At 50.2% G+C, this 18,481-nt stretch overlaps 1 protein-coding gene across 3 annotated transcripts in view; it reads left to right on the top strand.

Moving 5' to 3' along the window:
- The window catches only part of RGS9 (regulator of G protein signaling 9), a 36,324-nt gene extending 22,268 nt beyond the window's left edge, over window positions 1–14,056 (top strand). For 2 of the 3 annotated variants that reach the window (XM_087750832.1, XM_009466923.2), the window contains exons 12-19: window positions 2,093–2,206; window positions 3,206–3,321; window positions 3,809–3,896; window positions 4,413–4,551; window positions 5,589–5,674; window positions 6,955–7,072; window positions 10,404–10,804; window positions 12,331–14,056. In XM_087750832.1, the coding sequence (XP_087606958.1) occupies window positions 2,093–2,206; window positions 3,206–3,321; window positions 3,809–3,896; window positions 4,413–4,551; window positions 5,589–5,674; window positions 6,955–7,072; window positions 10,404–10,804; window positions 12,331–12,487 (1,219 nt within the window). In that variant the 3' untranslated portion in view covers window positions 12,488–14,056. Of the gene's footprint in view, window positions 1–2,092; window positions 2,207–3,205; window positions 3,322–3,808; window positions 3,897–4,412; window positions 4,552–5,588; window positions 5,675–6,954; window positions 7,073–10,403; window positions 10,805–12,187 lie in introns of all 3 variants that reach the window. The other variant, XM_087750833.1, reaches the window with a different exon arrangement.
- Window positions 14,057–18,481: the final 4,425 nt, after the last annotated feature.

Consider the following 18,481-nt stretch of genomic DNA (forward strand, 5'->3'; position numbering starts at 1 on the left):
ATGAATGTCTGTAGAGCAGCGCCAGCCTCTTGGTTCAGATTCCCTCTGAAATCAAGAGATGTTCAGGCTGGTCAGGACTGGACTGTGGTGCTTGGGACCCAGCACAGCTCTGCAGTCTGGAAAAGCAGCTGTGTGGAGGCTGCCTCGCGAGGATGCAGCAGTGTGTCCGTCCTGTACCTGTTCCTGCGCGGGATGAGTAAGCAGCGGAGACAAAGTGACCCTCCTGTCCCTGGTCCCCAGCCTTCTGGGCTGGATTCAGCCCCAGTGAGTGCTCTTGCTTGTATGGTGATGCTCACCAGAAGGCAGCAGAGCTGGGGCAGTCTCTGGTTGTTCTGTATTCTGAAGGAACACACGCCTCTCCGTGAAAGTCCAAGCAATTAATTAGCAATGCCTCTTCCCAGTTGGAGTGTTTCCTGATCAGATTCTTGATGAAGCCAATTAAGCGCAAAGCTCCCGGTCCTAGCGTTAGCCATTAGCGTGTTCACCACAGGCATTTCTTACCTGGAATCTTATGTGCTGGCCAGTTGCCTAGAGGTGCAGTCCACACCACCAGTCTGTTTTACATAGTCATTGCCACCCAGAGATTCATATCGAGTCTGAGATAAACAAGGTGCTCAGTCCTGTTCCCTGGGAGAACACAGTCGTGGATGAATGAAATGGGAGGAAGAGTCTGCGAAGCAGTGCTGTCTTCTGAGAAGCACAACTTGCAAGGCACCAGAAGTTCTGCTCATTTCATCTGTCACTGACTCCCCGGTCACTTAAAACTCTCCTGCCTCAATTTTCCAAACTGTGAGCTGGAGCTGGGGACACCTGACTACCTTCCAGGAATTTTGTGGTGCTTAACTGTTTGGCAATGGAGCTTTTCACACATTAGTCCTAGTCTTCTGATGGATAATGCCTATCACCTAGATCAAAAAATCCTCAGGAAATTTGGATCTCCATCTCAGCTGCAGGATTGGGTCCAGATTAAATTATTATTGATGAGGATAAGAGCAACAACTAGATAGTGTGCATGCATTGGAGCATTACATTGATTTAGGAGGAGCTGCAAAGCACTAATTAAAAGGACAGAGCAATGTTACCTGAGTTGACAGGTTTAGATTTGTAGCTTGATTAGAATATATGGACTGAAGTGAATTATGCAGGTGCTGAATGCCTTGGCATTTCCAGTGAGAAGATAGGATCGAGCACTTCTGTGCCAAGCCTGTGGTATGCTTTGTGCAGTAGCATTGTATAATTGCAGGATCTATGCCAAGGTGCCTGTTAGCAACGGGCCCTTGGACAGTGCACTCCCAGCTTTGAGCACATGAAAGCAGTTTGGCCTGGAAGGAATTTTAAATGCAGAAACCAGATGATTTTTTCAAGAATGAAAAAGGGAGGAGAAAGCTAAAATTCCAGGACATTAGTGAAATCAGTTGTAATTACAAGTCTGGCCAACTTAGAAGGTAGGAGAAGTGTTTGTCTGGTTCCTGCTAGGATAGAGACATTTTTGCTTTGTGCCGAGCCCTCAAACTCATTTGCAGAATGAGCCGTGCGGTAGGTGAGCGGAGGAAAGGAGAAGCCGGGATGTGCCCTCAGCACTCCCTCACCTCTCCCGGAGCTCCCTGTGCTCTCCCACGCCCCGTGGGAAGGCTGCAGAGCACCCACCCTGAGCGAATACAGCGCTTACTTTCCTCTTCTCTGGCACTTTCCTCCCTGTAATGTGTGGCACAAAACAGCACAGGATCAGGCCTTTGCCAGTTGGCTGGAGAAGGAGACAGAAACCATTTGGGAGCTTAGCCCCACTTCCTTGAAATGAAGAGGCAAAAGGAGGTGATGGAAGAGAGTCTTGTATCTCCCAACACTTGAGCTGGCAAAATCACTGCTTTGAAATACAACTGGGAGATTCCTGGTTTGGGAAATGGAAAAGATAAACTGTGCTAATGAATCAGTTTTTCTAGTAAGGCAGGGGCCACGTTCCAGATCCCTGTGCTGATAGGGCCGCACCTCTGAAGATATCCATAGTCCGTGCAATCATTTATTTGGTTGTAATGGGGCTGGCTGCAATTCTGCTTGAAAATTAGTATTTTGATTTTGTTGGATTTACTTGCAGGCTTGTGAAGTACTCCGAGCAGTTCCTCTCCAATGATCCTATCCTGTCTGGATGTCTCCCCAGCAACCCATGGATAACAGATGACCCTGAATTCTGGGATCTCAATGCAAAATTGTATGTATTTGTATTCTCTTGCCATCTTGTGGTTTACACTGACCTTTATGCTGATAGAAATCAGAAAAGGGAACCATTGATTTCATCATGATATCTGGTCTCTGATCATGAGCAGGGAAGCGTTCCCTTTCTGACACAGCTTGGCCATGCTAAAGAAACTCTCTCTTGGGAATATTCTGTGCTGAACTTCCAGCATTATCTTCTTCAAGTGGAGCCTTCCTTAACATTACAGAAATCCCTAAACACATGATGGGAGTATGCACTCAGCCCCTGCTGAGCGGGTCTCATCCTCCCCTTGGATGAGTGAAGTCCACTTTTACTAGCACAGGAGTGGAATATGAAGATTTACACTTAGGTATAGCACTTGGTTTAGCATTAACCTTGCTAAATTAGGTGCTGCCAATGGTGTAGCAATTCAGGCTTCAACTACTGGCCCTTGGCCTTTGCAGACACCTCAGGCTGCTTTCTTAGGAGAGAGTTTGGGCTGGAGGCACATACTGGCGGTCCGTCCCTTCTCTGAGGTCTCCCTTGGTTGTCCATTCAGATAGTATTTGCTAATTATACAGCAGCATCTCTGGGCTTGAAGCGTACAACATATTACTAGTTCTCATTTGAGACCAGCAATCCTGTTAGAGTGATAATATCCTATTAGACAGCCCGGAAGGATACCTTCACAGAATGCTTTTATGAGAAGCAAAGCTTTGGGCAACAACCAGTGCCTCCTCCAGAATGGGACTGAGTCAAACCTCTAGCAAAGCTGGGCTGTCATTGTGAGAGCAGCATAAATCCGAGATAAATCCTCATCCCACTGTGTACCAAGTTGTTTAATTACGGCTTACTTAGTGGGCTGACTTCAGGAGCTTGTTATAACATTCCGGAAAACAGAGAGTGCTGAGAAGTCTCTTGGCATTCCAGCAAAGGGCATTTTGGTTTTAATTAATCTGCCAATTAGATGAGCCACATGAAACTGGCAGTGCTGTTTGTTTTCAACCTGTGCAGAGTGGAAATCCCCACCAGAATGCGTGTGGAGCGATGGGCCTTCAATTTCAGTGAGCTGATACGAGACCCGAAAGGTCGCCAGAACTTCCAGCTCTTTCTGAAGAAGGAGTTCAGCGGTGGGTCTGCTGTGTTTCTGTCTTTGTCCCTGCCCAGGCCACGCAGCAGGACGCTGCACAGCTGAGACAGCAGTGGTGGAAATCCATGCAGTAGGTCCTGTCAGCTGAGACAATGACAAAGTCACAAAGTGAAGGCAGTAGAAGTGACTTTGGAGGCAGTGGCTGTGCAGCCAGTGCATGCAATACCATCTAGTGGCACAGAACACAAAATACAGCCCAGGGCACTCTCTGTGCGGGGGGACTGCTCCCAGGCAAGCCCCAACTGGCTGAATTCACAAGCTCGTACAGGTGTCGTTTGTCCCTGAGCAGAGAGCAGGGGAAAGCTCTTTCCTCCTTCAGTCCCGAGGGGATTTTCAAGGTGGCTAAATTGGAGAGACTGGATTGGGGCCAACACATATTGGGTCAAACAAATTCAGTTTAGGAGTTCATAAATGGGATTGTGTTTTCCTCAGTCTTGCTCTCTGCTGACTGCATCCTTGTTACGCAGGAGAGAATCTGAGTTTCTGGGAAGCCTGTGAGGATCTCAAGTATGGAGACCAATCCAAGGTCAAAGAAAAAGCAGAAGAAATTTACAAGTGAGTGTGATAATTTTACATTCTTAAACTCTTTGTACATGAGTCCCATCACCTTCTTCCACACGTTGTCATTCTCTAAATGATTTATTCCTGACACTTTTCTTTGTAAGCTGTCATCAAATGTAGCTGTCCTATGTCCCCGCATAGGGAAAGAGCTTTGGAAGATGAAAGCATAAGTATTGTTTGTTATATAGTTACTTTTCCTCTCTGTTCTCCTCTATTACATTTAGGTCTTAGCATGTAATTTAAGTAGAGGTGTGGAATAGCAAAGATCTTGGGGCTGCCACGAGGAGAGTGGAGAGACCCTTTTTGCTTCCAGTGGGCTAAAATTCGGTTTATATCGTGTGTTAACGGTGCAAGAGGAAGTGACTGCATGTCGTACTGTTGAAGAGGAGATTGACTGCCCAAGATCAGGACAGCAAATTGTAGTGGGGAGCTGAAGGGACTTTTCCCTTCATGCATAGACAGAGGAATTCTCCAGTTGTTAATGGCACTGTTGATTCCTCCTCCTTGCAGGCTCTTCCTGGCTCCAGGAGCAAGGCGCTGGATTAACATTGATGGCACAACAATGGGCATCACGGTCAAAGGCCTCAAGCACCCTCATCGTTATGTTTTAGATGCTGCTCAGACCCACATTTATATGCTGATGAAAAAGGTTTGTTATTTGTTTCCAAAACCTTAGGGGGATTCCAGTTCTCTGGGCCTTTCCGCCTTTGTGTGCTATCAGCTGTCACTTTCAAGTGGCCTTTGAAAATCCCTCAAATTTGCTGACTGAAGCAAGCACTGGTTCAGGCCTTTCTATTCTGCTGCAGTTTCTTCCCTCTAAGGCAGCATATCCCCAGGGTGGTGGAGGTCAGGTGTCTGCTGGAAGCCCTACTTTCTAATACCAGCTTGGTCACCAGCTCATTCAAAGCTTGAGCGACTCTTTTCACTTCACTCAGTTGGTACCATGTTGTGTGCCACATCAGGTATCCCTGTGGTGGGATGCTTGATTCCAACTGGATTTCAGCAGTGGATGGGAAAGGTAGTAGCAATTGTGATATAACTGCATGAGTTTTGTACCAAGAGCATAACCAGACATAGCCCATCTCAAGTTTTACTGATTTTTTTCACACATTTTTCTGCAGTTACGTTGATGGACACGCTTTTTTAGGTCTGACTGATGCAGCAGACTGCGGGCTGATGTCAGCATATATAGTATGTCATGGCTTTCATTAGATCATGGTGACCACAAGTAACCCGTAACTCCTCCTTATGAGCGATACAAAATACATTTAGCAGGAAGGAGCATTATGGGCCAGAGCAGCAGCTAATGCACGTTGACACTGAAAGCAGCAGAACTATACTGATTTTCACCAGTTGCTGAAAAGTTCAGCTCCTGAAACATGGGCACCTCACCCTGCAGTGGCTGTGAGACACCGCTGGCCTGGTCTCAGTTCAGACCTTTTGGTCTGGATCTTACCTGGGAAGCTTTATTGTGAGATGGAAAATCCTGGGAATTTTACACCAAGATGAAAGGGTATTGGTTTAAATTGCCACATTTGCCTGAATGATGCAAAATCCCTTGGGCTGCTGGGGGACGTTATCCAGTTCCCAGCCTCCCTGGCTCCTGAGCAGCTGTATTTGGTGGTGATTTTAATAAGGGTGTTTGCAGCCCATAACTACCAGTTTCTCTTTTTTTCCTCCTAGTAGGACTCCTATGGCCGCTATTTAAAATCTCCAATATACAAGGAAATGCTGTCCAAGGCTGTTGTGCCACAAGAGACTGTCAAAAAAAGGCAAGTGAAACTGGATGTAATTGTGGGTTTTGTTTTTCTTGTTGTAGCAAGGGTAGAAAAAGCCCCAGTTGCAGCAAAATTACTATGATTTAGATGTTCGCATAATTAAATAAAATTTTTCACTAAGAAGATGCCTTGCTTTGAGACTAATATTGCTGTTTATTTGTGAGCCTTTTGGAAGTGGCTTGTGTGCAGTCAGAATCGACTTGACGATTGCTCGGCTGCCTTGTCTGTTGGGTCTGTTTAGAAAGGCTGTGATTGTTGAATTAATCATGGCTCCTTTCCTGGAAGGAGAGAGCACTGTGTACTGGGCATGGGAAAACTCCCACGGAACATCGGCTGCCAGCGATGACACAGAGCCGCCGCAGGGTCCTCATGGGTTCGGCTCTGCCTGGACAGAGCTGCTTACCCCCTGTGAAGTGAAGGTGATGGGCAGCCACACGGGAGCAAACAGCATCTTATCTGCGAGTGACTGCTGGCACAAGGCAGACGGCCTTAGAAGGGGTGGGCTTGAAATGGCTTTTTCCAGACCAGGATGAAGGTTGCATAGCAAATTTAGGCCATTTGAACTGCAGTTGCTTCTTAAAGCTGAGCGTGCAATGTCAGAGCCAGACTGGGTGGTGTGCTTCTTTCTCTGTTCCTCTTCCACTGATCAACCAAGCAAGCAAGAAAGAGGAATCATGGACTTTCACACTATTGTTTCATCTAAAGCCTATTTCGAGTCAGTGGAAAAAACCTTGCTGCTGTCTTGCCTGGGGTTTGGTTAGTTTTTCCCTGAGCCACGCGTGACAAGGTCGCTGGCAGATGCTTGTTGACCCCTGGTGACCACCTTCATGTTTGTCAGTGCTTCTTCTGGAGACACAATACTCAGCATCCTGGGTAAGCTAAAGAGCTGGTACCTCATCCAGCAGTGGCTTAATACTTGTTTCCACTGCTGCTGGTAATGGCTTCGCCGAAGCAGCTAGCGGGTGGGTTTTGGGGTATCACGGACACCAGAACACCCATACTGGTCCCTGTCTTGATCTTACTGAGGACACTAGAAAAAATTCCACTGTTTGGGTTCACACCGAGTGTTAGTTACGTGCAAGTGCTTACAAGAAAAGAGTAATGTACTGGTCGTCATCTGGCCCTGGAGTCCCTCAAGAGGACCAGGAACAGGACTGCCTTTATGCTTTTAGCAGTTCTGTAGCTGATGTGTGACACTGAGTCAGTGAGTCCTGCTTCTAGTGCCCCTCTACTTTTCAGTAACGCCCTGCTTCTTTCTCTCACTCTCTGCGCAGCTCTGCTTTCCCGTTTGGACGCCGTCACCTCCGCTCCAGCCCCAGTCCCGTCATCCTGAGGCAGCAGGAGGAAGAGGCCAAAGCCAAAGAAGCCGCCACAACCGTGGACATCACGCAGGTTATGAGCAAGCTGGATCGCAGGAGCCAGCTCAAGCAGGAACCTCCCAAGTAGGCTCTGAGCCCCGCAGGGCACAGTGCAGGGAAAAGACAAGCCGAGGCTGGTATTGAGCTTCGTCTCCCCTTCCTGAAGGTGTCAGTGCTGCTTTAGGTTTCCCAGGCCGGCTCTGTCAGCAGCCTGCTTCCTGCACGTTGCCATGGCTTCTGGAGCAGCAGATGTCACTTCCCAGGCATGTCAGGCATGGGAGTGCTGCCGGAGCCAGGCCGCTGGCTGTGCCGGACTCGGGGTGCAGGGCCCCGGCTCCCTCCCTGCACACCTCGGAGCAGGGATGGCTTCTGGCTGCCCTGAGCGCTGGGGAGGTTGGGCAGCCCGGCTGCCTCTCCCTGCCTCCTGCTCCTCCAGGAGGTGGGGTGGCACAAGGCAGAGTAAAGCTCTGCCGTCCCACTCAGTTGGGTTCAAATCAGCCTTCCTCCGCGCAGAGGTGGACAACCCCGCAGGGAGTACAGCGAGGTGGCCCACCTCGGAGCACGTCCACGCTGGCGTCCGTCCTCTCGGGGGGGAAGTGCATCCTCCCAAGGGGTGCACCCTGGGCATCCCCCGAGAGGAGTGCACCCCTCACTTCAAGTATGCTGCACCTCCTAGCCAGTGCAATGGAGCCACAGGCAGAAGAGCAGGGTAGACTTCTTGTGAAAACAGTAGGACAAGCGTTTCTGAAGGTTTGGGTGACCTTTGAATTTTAATGACACTCCCAAGTGCCCCCTGGCATGTTGGAGATGATCAGCGGAAAGCTCTGCTCTCCCCGGTGACTCCCCTGCATGATGAGCTAGGTGTGCAGGCGTAGAAAGCCATCTCTCGCAAGAGCCTGCAGGAGGGCTTGAGAGATGAAGCTGTGGCTTTGTGTTTCTTTTATCAAATCCTTCCTGCTTCTTGCCTTGTCTTTTTCCTGCTCTTCTATTTTCTGTTGTTAAAAAAACCCAAAACTAACAGGAGATAGTTCCAGTTGTTGCTGGCTTGTAGCCCAGAGGCAAGGAAGAACCAGGGCAGGGGCATTAAGAGCTGATTTCAACTTTAAGTAGTGTTTTTTTCATTTGCTCTGTCTCTTTTGCTCTTTAGAATGAGGCAACCTAAGCAACTACATTAGTGCTAAAGAGCTCAGGGAGATTCCAGGCTTTGCTGGGAAACCCCGGTGTGTCTGGACCAGGCCAATGATTACCAGAAGTGGGAAGATTCCTGCAAAGCCCAGTAAAGGGAATTGGTGGGACAGAAAAGCTTCCTTGTTTGTTAGAATTTAGGGGAAGTGGAGGGACTGGATGGGAAGGACTGAGCTCCAGGAAGCTTCTTCACTCCAGTTTGTATTGTTCATCTGTTTTTACTGCTGGTATGGTTTTACAGGAAATGGGAGAAGGAGAAAGCTGGATGTGAGTGGGAGCCCTCAGGTACCAGGGTGCATGCAGACCAACCTCTCGCAAAGAGGGAGATAGCCAGGCGATAGCTGTGTCTGAACCGCTTTGAACAGCGGTTCTTGCCCTCCCTGCGTGTGTTATCAGAGGCAGAATCAGGGCTACATGGTCTGATCTGGTATCACTGCAGAACTGGTCTCCTTCGCTTTGCAGCTGAGCTAGGGAGATTTTCATGACCTCCTAACCATTAACCTAACGGTGATAAACCTTCTTAGGGGAATTGAAACCAAGTTGCATGAGTCTTTTGCTCTGATGTCAAGGTCTGTTTGCTAAGTCTCTGCTCTTATTCCCCATGGAAGCGATGGCAAATTTTGCAATGCTCTAAGGGTGAGCAGGCTCAGACCGTAATTTTGTTTTAATTCTGCTTAAACCACGACACTTTTTTCCATCAGGTACTGAGCACCGTCAACCTGCCTTGACATAAGAGCACTGAAAGATATTCAAGAACTTGGCAGGGTTGGTCCAAAGCCACTTGGATGTGATGAGCTCTACAGTCTTTTTCAGAGTTTGTATAACATGGAGCACTGAGCATGTTGGGATTGCCAGTATGTAGTAACATGTGGAAGATCAAGTCAGGCTATAAATAATAAATAACAAATCTGTGTGTTCCAGTCAGTCCCTCTGATTCTACTTCTGTTTTGTCTGAAGCTTTGCTTTTTATGTTCTCTCTATCCATTCCTTTCTCTGATTTTTCATCATCTCAGCTTTGCATCGCTGTCCCCCTGACACGGGTTAATGCTGCACGCTCTGGAGTCACTGTGCTTGTGAGACGCCAGTCCTACACTTGCAGGCAGAAGCTGGCTCTGTTCTGCCTATAGACTGAATAAGCTGGCCTGACCCAGTGTACTGCTCCTTGGTCCCTTGCTGTTCAGTCCCTGAAGAGGAAGGTCGCCTGGTACAAAGCGTGACCACGGTACAAACTGAACTTCACTTTGTGCCAGCCAAGAAATTGTTTGTTTCCATTAGAAATCAGAGCAATATGTTGTTTCATTTCTTGGCCATCGCTTTCATGCATTCATCTGTCTAATAAAAATAAATGTAGAAAATGAAAAAAGAAGAGAGTTCATCCTTCTCTGTCTTGTCTCAGTGTGTTCATCCTTCACTGTGTCATCTCTCTGCCGTGCATGCATGCATTTTCTGTATGTGCCTCTGCTCGCAGCACTTCTCCTTGGACACTTGAGTTGCATTTCATTTCTGCTGGGAGTGAGTCCTTGGGAAATGGCGGGGGGAAGCCTGGCATGCAGCATGTCCTCTGCTGATGAATCTGCGCCCGGGCTTGTCCTGAGGGCTGAATTAGCCGAGCTGGAGACTTCACAGCACCAGCCAGGGAAGTGGGGGCTTCAGTACAAGATGTGGCTTCTGTATTACAAGTCATCAGGGGTTGGAGCTCAGTGTCCTGTTTCTTGGCCACCGCAGCAGCCAGCACATTGGTGCTTTGGGTGTGACATGGTTATGCCGTTTATAACCAAGATCACATTCTTGGGATAGCAGACTCCTCCGTGCCTGGAGCTAATTGTTGTAAGGAATGAGGCAAGCTGGTGTCTCCTACAGCATCCCAGCGGGTGTGGGGCTGGATCCATCAGCACCCGCTGAGGCCAGTGGCAATGACCCTGTTGCTTTTCATGGGCGAGTCATGACGCCTCCGCTCTCCCGCTGTGGGAGGGCAGGGAGGGGGCCGGAGCTGCAGGCGAGGGGGGCACCGGCCCAGGCTTGGCTGGGGTGGCTGTCGGCTGCCTCCCAGCTGAGCCCCGTCTCTCCGGCAGCACAGGCGGCACCCGTCCCCTCTCCTCCTGACAAAGCCTGGGGAGGCCAGCCAGCAGCGTGCTGCCCCCCTGGGCCTGACTCAGCCTCTCTGCTTTTCCTCCCCACAGCCGTGCCACCTCGCCTCCCCGGCCCCTCACCCGGCGGTCTATGCTGGCACCGGCACCCCGCCATCGCCGCCTGCCTGCCTGCCCCCCGGCCCCCCGGCCCTGCCCCACAGCACCGCCTGCCCCTCGCCCATCAGTGTGGCCCTAGACAGCACCACGGGCACCGAGTGGGAGCGGGAGCCTGAGGGGGCCAGCCTCGGCCACGGCCCCGGCCCCTTCCCCTCCAGCAGCGGGAAGTCCCGTACGGCTGCCCTGTCCTTCAGCCGGTTCCTGAAGAGGGGCTGCTGGACCTCGCCTGTCTTTGCCACGCTCTCGCCCAAGTGCCCGGCCGTGCCCCACGGGAAGGTGCAGCCGCTGGGCGAGCGGGAGCGGCGGCTCCGCCCAGACGCCAAGGTGGTGAGCAGGTAAGCACCGTGCGGCCACCTGGACACCCTCATGAAGGGCTGACCTCCGGGACCATTTTGGGTTGTAATGAGCCAGAGGTTGAAATAGTATCAGCTGAGCCCACTGAAGTGGGCCTTGTGCTTCACATTCCAGTCAGCTGTCGCCATCTTCCCGCCATGTCTGCCTGCTGTGGCGCCATGTGTAATGGCGGCTGCCAGGAGCGGGCACCGGCTCTGCTCCTCCCTGGCGTCACGGAAGAAAATGGAGGCGCTGCACCTCCCCGCTGGCCCCAGGGAGCAGCAGGCCGTGAGGCTGCTGGGGTACGGCTTGGTGCAGCCAGGGATGCGGCCTCTCCTCCCCCCTGGGGACGCCAGGCCCCTGCACTGCCTGTCCCCCTGCAGCCATGTCATTGCCCCGTGTCCCTGAGCCTCCGCATGCTGGAGCAGGCCTGAGGCGGTGGTGGCCCCCTTGCATGACGCAGCCCCAGCTCAGCGTGAAGATAAGCTTGCATCTGCCCCCGCATCAAGAGGCTTTGCGGCCCGTGGGGCCTTCCTGCCCTGTGTATGTTAGCAGAAATTGTCGTTTGTCCGATTCAGTTATTTTGGTGGCTTTGGAGATGAGCTCGATGTCTTTGCACCAGCAAAGACGGTGAGACATTCAGGTACTCTGGGGTGGAGACCCCGTATATCCCTGAGAATCCTCCCTGCGAGGCTGTGCGGTGCTGCGAGCCCAGCTGACGGCTGCCTTTCCTACAATTGCATCTAAAAACGACCCCTGGTATTTGTGCTGCGGGCCCCAAATCACGGCCAGGCCTCTCAAAGTGTCTCTTCCCCTTGGCTCCTTGCGCTTGCTTTCTGTATTGGATGTGTTTTCTGATGAGAAATGGGCAAGGGGCCGTGCTGGCCATTCCTCTCTGCTGTGCTTATGCCTGCTGTTCATGGTGTAAAGCCCCCAGGGTTTACTTTTGATCCCTGAATTTTCAAAACCACTCATATATATTTGTGTTTGTTCTCGAGCACGGGTTCAGGTTTGGTTTAATGATTTGAAAGTCAGAGCAGACCCAGGAGTAACAAGGGTGGAGAAATCTTGAGGGAGAGTCATGAAACAGTTGTCATTCCAGAGCAGGATGTGTAAGAATGGGGATTTTTTGCCTGGAGAGGCTGTCACTGTTGAAACCAAATCCTGGCCATGTCCCTCACTAAGAGTAACGTGTCTTCAGCATCTTTTAATCCACCTCTGCTGCTGACCAAGTGGATGAGGCCACATTATACATTCAAAAGCACGAATCTGAGGGCTCCTTCTCCACCTGGCTCTGTGCTTTGGCTGTGCCGGAGCTGTGTCACACAGCAGTTTTGCTTCAAAGGGGTGGGAGTGCACATTTACTTCATTTTTCATCTCTGCAGGCTTGCGCCCAGGAGTTTTGCTTTGGGATCTGGGGTTTGAACGGTGGAAAACTCAAAGCGAGACTCCGTGCTGTGTGTTTGCTGTCTTGGAGAGCTCATCAAAAAGTGCCGTACGCGTGATGAGTTTTTATTTCACAACACAGCTTCTTCCAAATAAAAATGGATGCTCCTTTGGAGAGCCGAATCTACCCCCTAGACTCTGAGAAGGGAGAGGACAACTGCCACCGAGCTCGTAAGGACTCTGCGAAGGAGGTGATCTGCCCTTGGGAGAATCCCACGGAAGAGGGGAGAGCTGGGTAACAAGCAGCCCAGACATGGACCCTCTCTTTCCAGGCCTGAGCCCACAAGGTTTGCCACGTACGGTCCAGTATATGGGCCATACTATTGAAGAAGTGCATTAGAGCCATCCTTCAGCATCGAGGAAGCTCAGACTACCGCAGCTATGAATAACGGACCCTGGCGTACCCATCTGTTTGTAATTCAAGAATTTGAAGCATTTCTGGACTGGTTTTCTTTCCTGTCTTTGGTATATTCAGATCTATTTATTACAAACTTCTTGATAAATGAACCTCATTTCTTGCCTTATAGCAGAGGGAGAATTTATGTATATATATATATATACAGATATATATATATCCTGGGAAATGGTGTCTTATCTGAATTACTTGCTTGGCCATGAGGTGTCAGCACATTGTACACAACACAGCTGGAGCAGAGCTTGCAGGCATTTTTCAGAGTAGGGCTCAGACTTCAATGCCAAGATTGGGGCACGTTTGTGTCCCCAGCTTGGGTCCATCTCTTATTATTAATAACAATTCTTTAACTGTAAAGCAAGTTCATTAAGAGACAGATGATTGCTGGGGAAAAAAAAGTAAACCCCTCATGAGAAGCTGTGTACTGTGGCATAGCATCATTCCTTAATCCAAACCAAAAATGATCCCAAAGAGCAAGCAGTGCAGGAGGAGAGCAAAGGCTCCAGAGCACTGCTGCAGTAGCTCCAGTTTCCCTTTTGTGGCTTCTCAGTGCCAGGATGGGTTTTGAAACCATGACTTGAACTGCACCCCAGCAACACCTGGGAAGATCCAAACCAAATCTGTGTTGGTGTTTTGGGCCTCTCTAAACTTAGGCTGATTCATCGCCACGGTCTTTACCTGTGTTGTTATCATCAAGAGTGCTAGGACGTTGCTTTCCTTATGTCGTGTCAGTGTTTGAAGATGTTTTTTTGTTCAAGTGGGGAGGGGTTTCCTAGATGTGTGCGATGTGGGTCGTTATTCTGTAATTTGGCCATGTGGCCTGTGCCTTTTGATGTCGCTATTTTGTACTTTCTAATTGTAAATGGAGCTTTGCCTGTGTGGCTGACGTGGTTCATCATGCTGACTTCTACTGTTGGATTTAAAGTCTCTCCTCACACATGCTCAGTGGTCCCCATTTCCCCCGGGTCTGGGATGACGCTTCTAATCACAGGGCAGTTTGGGAAAATCAAGAGGCTGTTTCTGTTTCCAAAGACTCTTTCCCAGGGGAGGAGAAAGATGCACCGCCCCAAAGCAAAAGTTGAGCAGGAGGGCGCTGCCCCACACTGCCCATGATGCTTCTCTAGTGTGAATGCGCGTTTGCTCTTGCTGGCTTTGCTTTGTCAGAAGGATCTGGTTCTGCTCTGGCAGTCATTAGTGGTGGCCACCTATTACTCACAAGAGACAAATGTGGTGTCTTTTGTGATTGTTTTTGTTAATATTGTTACTCAGCTGCTCCTGATGAGACACTGATAAAGTATAATCCCGGAAACATGACAGGAAGACATTGTGATGTGTAAGAGTTAATAATATTCTATTTAACATTATGTACATATTATAAAAGCTATTCTACAATTAATTTTTCTCTCATTGGTTTGGGGTTCCTCTTGTGCACCTCCTCGCCTCCTGCTCCAGAAGCCAACAGTGGCCGCGGATCCGCAGTGCGTGTCCGGGGCTGGGACGTGGGTCACGCACCGTGGAGTCAGTAAACACTGTCACGTAGAACCCAGTCATCTGTGGTTTCCTCCTCTTCAGCACTGCCGGCGTGCGTGGAGCCGGGGTGGGCACCCAACACCAGCTCCCCAGGCTGTCTTCCTCACCACCTTGGCTCTTCATGTCCTCAGCTTGCTGAGGAAGACATACGTTTTGTCCCAGTTTCACAAGCTGATGAACACATGCGTTCTCCATGATGAACGTGGGCACTACTCTTACGTGCTTAGCAAGAGTAACGTAACTGGCGCTATATAATACCCAGCCACCATGAGACCTCTTTGTAGCGGTGTACAGTTTGCTAGCCCCAGGGAAGAAGGGACGCACCAAGAAACTCTTGTCAAAAAGAGGTGGGTCTCACCCACGCTGGCCTCAGTGAGGAGTGGCACTTCCTTCGCTGCAAAGAGGCATAGAGGGAAATATTTGTAGACCTATCACTGGGTTTATTTCCAGTGACCTGGGGCTATCAGCGTTTCATCTCCAGACACAGCTTTGTGGTTGCTGAGCGGAGAGCAGGCTGCGGCTGTGCTGGCTCTCCTGTGGTGCACACGTGGGTGATGGAAAGCTCACGCTCTGGTGACCTGTTCTGCTCCTTAGGGGATGGACTGTGAAGTTCTCCCCATCTTTGCCAAGGAATTAAATAGTGTCTTGGCCTCATGTTCATCTTCTAAACCAGAGGAAGGACTTCAGGATGCAAAACTAGCTGCTCTGTCAGGGCTTGGACACCCTGATGCAATTACATCCAGACAGATATACATGTGTCCCAGAGGTCGGCACTGGGGATCCTCAACATTTATCCTTTCAGGGCACCGCTTTTTTTCCTCAATATCTTTCAACTTGAGGACTCCTACAATTTTTTCCCCTGGGGGGGACACAGGCCCCCGTGTCATGCATCTCAAGCCCCTGCCTTGCTTTCCTTCCTTCCTCCCTTCACTCGCAGACCCCCCAGGTGCCTGCCGACTGCAGGTTGAAAACTGCTGCTCCGGAGGCCCCGGATCCCTCCTGCCACCGTGCTGCGCTCGCACGGTGACATCTGACGATCTCACCCCCGCTGGAGGCCTGGCGTGCTGGCGTCGGGAGCGCTTTCAGCTCTCGCAGTTCAAATCCCCTCGCTGTGCAGGAGCCCATTTAATGCTGCCTGGAGTCACCTGGAAGAATTAGCTCACTGCAGCAACTTAGACATCCAAGGTATTCCGATAATGTGAGGGATGTGTAAGGTTAATGACTGGAAAAAGTGATCGCTCCCTGGGGGCAGTTTCTCAGAAAACTCCCTGCTGCTTGGCTGACAGAAGAAAGGAGACTCCAACAGCAGTGAGGAAGCCCCATGCCCTCGCTGCAGCGGCTCTGCTCTCCTGCCTCCCGCAGCTGCGGGGGCTCACGGCTGGCACAGACCCACGGAGTGGCCATGGCCCCACTCTGGCTCGGCGCTGGAAGAGCTCCCTGTGCTCCAGGCCTGAGCTGACGTGCTGCAGGAGGGGCTGCAACAGTCAGGCTTCAGATATTGTTTGAATGAACCTGGAAGGAAGATGCTTAATTAGCCATGTGATTCTACAACATGCTCCACTCCCACCTGTGGAGGTCCCACACCCCACGTTAGGGTGGGCTCCTCCAGCATCCTTTGCTTGGGCTCAGGCTGACCCACGGCTGCTGGGATTTGTTTGCATGCTTGCTTTGCAGCTGTGGGCCAGTCTGAAAAGCAAGAGCAGCTTCTGGGGTTCCCCCAAAGCTCCGTGAGGGATCTTCCCAGGCTGCCTCAGCCGTCAACCTCAAGGGGACACTGTTGGGATAGGAAGGGAGCAAGTCCCGTGCTCGTGAACCTCAGCCTCTTGCTGGAGATGGGCAGGAGGTGGATCCTGCGGCGTGGGCTGCCAGCTTTGGGGCGAGCCCTGCTCCTCTGTGCTGCTGAACTGTGGCTGGGGCTGCTCTGCGGTTGTGCCGTGGTGCTGGGGTACCCGCCACACTGCGCCTGGCCTGCAGGGTGGAAGCACAGGCGTATGCAGGGGTGCAGCCAGCTCAGTGAACCTGATATTGAAATGTCCGAATTAGAGATCTGTTTTCCAGGTGGTCAGCATCTCTCAAATCTCCCTTCAAGTCTGACATTTCACTCTCTCCTCTCTGGCTGGGACATATGCCCAAAGTGCCAAAAACACTGAGGGCCTGTTTTTTCTCTGAAGTCTTGGACTGCGCGTTGCTCAAGTCTCGTTAATTTAAAGATGGAGCAAAGAATGCTCAGCATCTGGCAGGATCAGGCCTCAGGAGCAGGAAGTACCAGCTGGCTCAGGAGAGGGCTCGTTCCCATGAGATTCCCAGTGCAGTTTTGGCAGGCGGCGTGGCTGGGATAGCTCTGCGAACAGGCTCTTCCTGCCTGAAATGCCAGCCGTGGCAGAACAGCTGACTCAGAGCGTGACAGCTCTTCACAGCATCCCCTTGTGAAGGGAGCCGTCAGAAACGTTCCTGACACTGCTGCCTTTACATTTTGTGAGGGTGGCTTGAAAGCCGAGACGTAAGCCGAGCCCACGTCATGATGCTCTTGGAAACACTGCTCTGCGGGTGGAATTCACCTCTGTGCTGAGGCTGCATTGCATTACATCCTACTCGGGTCCCAGACTAGGATGTCAGTCAAACTGAAGTGGTTCATGGTACATTCATCCCAACATCTGAATATCTGAATTATGATAAATATATTATGAAAGAGTCATTGTGACTTGGCTTTTTGGGGTGCAGGAGCCTCAGGGATGCAGGAAGAAACCCAGTCACCAGGGGAATTTTCTCCTTGCCGCAAGGGATATGTTTTATGTATTTTGCAATACGCCTGGCCCAGAAGCAGAGGTGAGCACCTCACAGGATCCCTTTTAGGACAGAGGTTCCCAGATCTGTTCTGCACCACACTAAAGAGGAAAAGATAAGCTCTTGCAAGTCAGTTTACTTTTAAAAATTCATGTTGCCATAGCAGCTTAGCACACTGTCTCAGGTCCTCCTTCTTGCAAAACTTTGATCACCATGAAAACAGAATTACGTTGTTCTCCAACATGTTCTACATATAAATATATTGAAGTTCCCATAGTTCATGCTTCAACATCTCTGCAAAGACCTCTTTTATTTCTCGATCACAAAAAAATTCTCTAGCCAAAGGACAGTATTTTAAATCCTCGAGCTGCATCGGGCTCAGTCTGGGAGTAAAGCTGGCTCCTCAGCATCTCCGTGGTCCTGCTGCTCGTGTTTCCAGCTGAGGTTCTGGTTCCAGTGGTTTCTAACACACTCTGGTACACCACAGCACTGAAGCCCAGCCACCAACTTCTGTCCCCAAAATTGCAGGAATACCCTCCTCCCTTGGCTCTGCTCTCTGGCCACCAGCCTAGTCTCCTCCGTGGAGTATTAAGAGAGCACAAATTCCCCTAAAATATCTATCCATTTGTTGCTATCCAGCAGAAGCACTGGGCTGCATTATCCCTGCTCACCTCTAGTCCGCCATGCTGGGTTCCCTCTGTCCCCAGGGAAGGAGTCAGTCACCCCACTTAGGATGGGATGAATCAACTTTGGAAATGGCATATTCCCTCCATTGGCTATAGGAGACTAACTCACGACTAGACACAACTTCTATATGGGTAGGATTTGGTTACAATTTATATATGGGCGGGATTACCTGGCACCAGTGGCTTTAATGAGAGTCAGTGCATCCAATGTGTAGTGTGCAGGCACCTGCTGCAGCTCCAGGTATGGTGGTTTGGCTCTTTGCAAGCTCTGCTGTGAGCCTTAGGAGACCTGTATTCTCGTTGTTACCCAAGATGGGGCTGCCTTGTTCTTGCTGCTGAACTCTCCCTCTCTTGCACTGTGCTGGGAGCAACGGAAGGAACTTTAGTAAACACCAACACTTTAAATCCTGCTTAGAGCAATCCTTTTGTTTCCATCAGGTGTCCCATTTTTCCGGCTGCATTCATACTAGCAATATTGGAAAAGACCAAAAAAAAAAAAAAAAGAAATTAGGCTAGATGGAGACAAATTTGCAATAGCAACCTACACAGTCATTTGGTTAAACTGCACATTACCCCAAGCTAGCCTTTTGCTGTTGTTGTTCACATGAATCCATCTCCGCACCCCAGAGAAGACCCTTCCAGACCAGGACAGGGAAAGGTCAGCGGGATTTTTATTAATGTTCACAGCCAGACTTCTTCCAGTCAGCTTTTTTTTTTCCCCAATCAACTGAGGGGAAAAAAAAAGGAAGGAGAAAAAATTGGGGTAAAAGTTGAAGAACACTTTAATTTATAAGAAAAAGAACTAAATAATTGATGTAGTC

Source organism: Nipponia nippon, unplaced genomic scaffold, assembly GCF_047370975.1.
Source record: "Nipponia nippon isolate SJK-2023a ecotype South Korea unplaced genomic scaffold, ASM4737097v1 scaffold_14, whole genome shotgun sequence".
NCBI classification, from domain to species: Eukaryota; Metazoa; Chordata; class Aves; order Pelecaniformes; family Threskiornithidae; genus Nipponia; species Nipponia nippon.